Here is a 6000-nt window from a genome sequence, read left to right as displayed (position 1 = left end):
AATGCAAGGATCTATAGAGTTTGAATTCCAGATAGATTAACAGCCAGATGTTATATGTGAATGTGGTCAGAGTATTAGACAGATGCAGTACACTACAAGAAGGTTAGACTGTAATGATTATCACACTCAATATTGTGACAAAGTGTATAATCATCAGCCTAGTTCATCAGAATTTAATGAGCTATTTCTTTACACAATAGAATCGGGATCTATGGGTCCCAGTGAAGTGCTGACTGGTCCTTGTGTAAGAGATGAAAGAACATTCTCTACTACAGAAGTCTCTTATCTAAATCAGTTTATTTGTTAGACTGAGACCCCAAAACACAAAATGCCAATATATTTTGATTTTAAACATGCTGCATCACTAAAACTGCCAGAAAACATTGGATTCAATACAGCTCATGCCAAATTAAAATATAAAATTAATGCAATTTTAACCGCAGCTACTTACATCAGTGACTTAAAAATACCATAAACCAAAAGTGCTTCAATCATTTGTTTCTAGGAATTAAAAAAACAGCAGAATATAATTCCACTTCAGTAGGTACTTGGTGAATCATAAATTAGTTACATCTTCTGACACAAGGCAAAAATGCTGTTAAAAGAAAATATTGATTCAGTGTATCCCTTATTTCAAAGTCGGAATGCTACCTGAGAGTGATTTTGAGTCAGTTGCTGCTACAATTCTTTTTCATGAAAAGCTTTCACTTTATTTATCTGCAGTTCCCAGAATTAATTTGGATACATTGGATTAGTGCTGCTGTTCACATGGAGGATGAAGCCAAAGTGGACACCACAGCATGAAACAAATCCATATTCAACATTGGGCAGCAATTTAGTTTCCATACTAAAAGCTACATTGCAAGTATTCTGTAAGCATAACCTAACAATAAGAAACCAAGTTACTTGTGTATTTTCAATGATACAAACAATTAAACTCATGTCTGAGAAGGGTCCCAACCCATATTCTCCAGGGATAGTGCCTGACCCATTGAGTTACCTCAGCACTTTGTCTTTTTTTTGTAAACCAGCATCTGCAGTTCCTTCTTTCCACAATGTACACAGTAGATTGCAACAGATGCACTAATTTTAAGTTTTTATTTTGAAAATAGATATTAAATTGCTTTTGTAATACTTCCGTAAGTCAAGTGGGAAGTGGGCAAAGAAAAGATGGCTCACTAACATGGGATGACCTGAATTAAATATAATAACAGACTAATTTCCTAACATGTACTGTACTTCCATTCACCAACACAGTAGCTAAAACTGAAGATCATTTTGCATATAGTGCATTTAAGAATACATGATAAACATGTTCATATATGATAGATCTGCTCATCTATGCTCATATTTAGAGTCACATAGCAATTTACAACTACTTGTACATCAGAGGAGAGATAAGTTATCTAAATAACATGAACACTTTGAGAAATGTATATCAATTCTTTTTTCAATTGGGTGATTGTATTTTAATCTAACAGTTCTTAATTGTGTTACCCCTTATTAGATTTTGGCAAATCTTTTTTTAAGATTGAAGCTGTTAAAATACTTGGGCGTTACATTGAAATAAACATTTAAAGACTGTTAAAAAAAAGGCATTTAAATAATTAGTTTGAACTATAATTTTTCATATATACATTGTGCAGAATCATTATTTCTTATGGAAGTATATAAATGTAATTTTAAAACCCAAGAGCCGTTTCTGACTTATTTTCAAAGGACTATTAAAAAAAACTAATCTCAGTAAAATGATTGTATGTGGACTATATACACAATTGCAGAATATGCTGGGAAACCTTAGCAAATACAATAATATCCATGAAGAGAGAAACTGAGTTAATATTTCAGGATGACCTTTCACCAAGTTATTGCCCTGAAATTGTACCTCTCTCTCTCTCTCTCTCTCTGCAGATACTCTGTGACCTGTTGGCCATTTTGAGGCCATTTCCAGAATTCCAGCATCTGTAGTTTTATTTTTACACTTCAAAATTTAACAATGTCAGTTTAGAAATTTGTTTTTTTCTCAGTTATGAATCAGACAAAATTTGTAGAATAACTAGTTCTAAAGTTCTGATGATAGCACTAACGGAGCCTCACACCACGTTTTGTATTGCATGAAGTGCAACATCATGAAATAAACAGACACATGGAGCTTGTCAGTAAATGCTTATTTTAAAAAGTAAAACGAGCTAAATATTTAAACCAATTTACAACTGGAGCATGTAACTTTGAAAAATGTCAATGAACATAATTCAGGCAGCATTTTTGGCGATCAAAATCTTCGAGTGAATAATTTCTTCAGTATCTATTGATTTTTTTTGGTTGTTTTTCCATATTTTGCATCTAAACCAAGACCTAAATAGAGAAGAGAAAATAAAAATTAGAATGCAGTCTCATAAAACACGAACTGCCCTTGCTACTGTCTTTGTGCATTGTTGGTTTAATAAGAGGCATTTCCCTTCATTTAAAAATAATTTACTTGTCAAATGAATATCTAAGCATATAATCAAAGTTAACATAGAACAGTACAACACAAGAATTTTGGCCCACAAGCTCCATGCCGAACATGACCTTGCGTTAAAGTAATCTTCTCTGCCTCCTCATGGTCCATATCCCTCCATTCCTTGCATATATTGTATCTGCCTCCACTACATCCCTAGCAGCACATTCCAGGCATCCAGCATGCTGTGTATATATCCAAGGTCGTTGCGGGAAACAAAGAGGAAATTGCAGGAGCCCTAGTTGAAATTTACGAGTTGTCCATAAATTCAGGAGAGGTGCATGAAGACTGGACGGTGGCAAATGTTGTGCTTCTTTCCAAGAAGGGCTGCAGGGAAAATGCTGGGAACTATAGGCCGGTGAGCTTAACATCTGTAATTGGGAAGTTACTGGAGTGTTTTCTGAGGGATAGGTTATACATGCATTCGGATGGGCAAGGGCCGATTAAGGATAGTCAGCATGGTTTTGTACATGGGAGGTCGTGCCTCACAAATCTGATAGATTTTTTTTGAAGACATGACCAAAAAGGTTCAGGAGGGCAGAGCTGTAGATGTTGTATTCATGGACTTCAGTAAGGCATTTGGTAGGCTGCTCTGGAAGGTTAGATCGCATGGGATCCATGGAGAGATAGCTGAATGGATAGCAAATTGGCTCCATGGAAGAAAGCAGAGGGTGATGGTGGAAGGTTGCTTCTCAGACTGGAGGCCTGTGACTCAGGGTTCGGTGCTGGGCCCGTTACTGTTTGTAATCTATATCAATGATTTGGATGAGAACATACAGGGCAAGATTAGTAAGTTTGCTGATGGTACAAACATTAGTGGTTTTGCTAATAGTGAAGATGGTTGTGAAAGATTGCAGCAGCATCTGGGTCAATTGGCCAGGTGGGCAGAGGAATGGTTGATGGAATTTAATACAGAAAGGTGTGAGGCGTTGCATATTGGGGCGTCAAACAAGTAAATGGTAAGCCTCTGGGTAGTGTTGTAGAGCATAGGGATCTAGGAGTACAGGTACATGGTTCTTTGAAGGTCAAGTGGCAGGTAGATAAGGTGATCAAAAAGGCTTTTGGCACTTTGGCCTTCATCAGTCAGAGTATTGTATAGATGTTGAGAGGTCATGTTGCAGTTGTATAAGACGTTGGTGAGACCGCATTTGGAATATTGTGTTAAGTTCTGGGCACCATGTTATAGGAAAAATATTGTCAAGCTTGAAAGGGTTCAGAAAAGATTTTAAAGGATGTTGCCAGGACTAGAAGGTGTGAGCTATAGGGAGAGGTTGAGTAGGCTGGGTCTCTATTCCATGGAGTGCAGGATGATGAGGGGAGATCTTATCGAGGTATACAAAATCATGAGAGGAATGGATCGGGTAGATGCACAGAGTCTTTTGCCCAGAGCAGGGGAATCGAGGACAAGAGGACATGGGTTCAAGATGAAGGGGAAAAGATTTAATAGGAATCAGAGGGGTAACATTTTCACACAAAGGGTGGTGGGTGTATGCAACAAGCTGCCAGAGGAGGTCGTTGAGGCTGGGACTATCCCATCGGTTAAGAAACAATTAGACAGGTACATGAATAGGACAGGTTTGGAGGGATATGGACCAAGGCAAGCAAGTGGGACTAGTGTAGCTGGGACATTGCTGGCTGCTGTGGGCGAGTTGGGCCGAAGGGCCTGTTTCCACACCGTATCACTCTATGACTTTAAACCTCCCCAACATCTCCTTTAAACTTTGAGCCTCCCATTTTAAACCTATGCCCGCCTGTCTTTGACATTTACACCCTGGAAAAAAAGGTTCTTACTGCCTACCATATCTACGCGTCACGTGATTTTATATACTTCTATCAGGTCTCTGCTTAGCCTCTGACACTCCAGAGAAAACAATCTGAGTGTGTACATCCTTTCCTTATAGCTAATACCCTGTAATCCAGACAGCATTTTCAGCAGACCTCTTCTTCACCCTTAAACAAATGAGCATGCAAAAACTTCCAAACTGAAATTCACAAAGACAACACATGGTTATGGACTTGGACCCACAACTAGAACCCATTGTAATAAATGAATAAAAATTATACATCATGTTGAATCAATGTTTCAGCTATATATATACTAGTTAAATCCATGTTTAAACCATGTCTAAAAAAGATGAGCAAATACATTTTCAAATCTCCAAGATATGCATATCCCTCAACAAATGAATTTGTTTGGAATCAAAAACTTTTGTTGTGTACATTCCATTACAATGGCTAAACCACAGCATTGGTATTGCTGCCAGAGCCAAATATTTTAACCCTCCACTTGGAGCATCTCCTTAGTAAAACCAGCCAGGGAAAGGGAGGTGGGTTTTGCAGACTTCTAGCAAAAGTTTGTGTCACTTACCTAAGACTACTAAGAATACTTACCTAAGAATACAAAAACCGTTCCCGCCCATTGCAATGAGGTAATGGGATTACCAAAAATAAGCACTGAACCAAGGATGGTAAAGAACTTTCTGGTTGTAGTAATGATTGAACAAGTCAGGGGTCCAAAGTAAACAACAGTCATGAAGATGAAACTCTGGAAGGGAATAAAATGGAATAAAGTTGTTTTTTTCTGTTCCCAAATCATACAGCATTTCTGTAAACAATACTACTGGAGTTTTAATTCATTGGTACCAATAGTCCCCTACCCTGGCCAATGCTGAATAATAAAGGCTGATATCAGGTACATTTTGTAGAATAACACATCATGAAGGGGATATCATTTTAAAAAGATAATTTATATTCTCATAACTTCACACCAGTATCGTACACACATATTGTCGACAACCACATCAGTACATTATTAATTTTTGAAATTATGTACGTCTTGGTGAACACTGCTGTAATGAACACCTAATCACCATTAATTTGATCACTGTTTCTGAAATTTGTGTTTTACCGAGAATATTCAACACCAGACTTTCACCAACAGTCTCGGTCTAGAATGAAGAAGGGTTGAGACACGGTTCACTACACTTGACATCATGGAGTTCTGATAAGGTTGAAGTCGTTGAATATCAACTGGGAATATAAAACACTGTTCACCAGATAGTTCTGGTTGCTGAAAGCTAATCACCTTCTCCCCTCCCCCCCACTCCTCCAATGACTTTGCCACAGGTGTTCCTCAGAGGATTTCATTTAAATCTTTTTATTTGAATTTCACAGCAATTTGCATACATACAATGATAACAGACAGTGACAGTCAAGGCATAATTGTGCAGCAGTATGTAAGCGATCCTCAAAGCCCTTACCCTTACCCACCTTCAACCTACCCGAATCAGGTCGGAACCAAACGGGGACAAACAACACTCACATACGCACACATCCACACAAATACGGTAAGATAAACGAAACAAAAAGTACTAAAGAAAAAAAAAAAAGAAAAAAGGGACCACTAATAACAGTAAATAAGTAAGTAATTAAATAAATAAGTGTGGGGAGTGGGGTTAAGGGGAGAGCAGCTGCAGTAGAGCAGAACAATGGTGGAGAGC

At 37.9% G+C, this 6000-nt stretch overlaps 1 protein-coding gene across 1 annotated transcript in view; it reads right to left on the bottom strand.

The window, feature by feature from the left end:
- Positions 1–278: 278 nt before the first annotated feature.
- slc35b1 (solute carrier family 35 member B1) overlaps positions 279–6000 on the bottom strand; it is a 29673-nt gene continuing 23951 nt past the window's right edge. The window contains 2 exon segments of the mRNA XM_033035365.1: positions 279–2355; positions 4892–5045. Coding sequence (XP_032891256.1) covers positions 2306–2355; positions 4892–5045 — 204 coding nt within the window. The 3' untranslated portion in view covers positions 279–2305.

The sequence above is a fragment of the Amblyraja radiata genome, chromosome 16 (genome assembly GCF_010909765.2).
Source record: "Amblyraja radiata isolate CabotCenter1 chromosome 16, sAmbRad1.1.pri, whole genome shotgun sequence".
Classification (NCBI taxonomy): domain Eukaryota; kingdom Metazoa; phylum Chordata; class Chondrichthyes; order Rajiformes; family Rajidae; genus Amblyraja; species Amblyraja radiata.
This window is presented reverse-complemented; position numbering and strand designations above follow the sequence as displayed.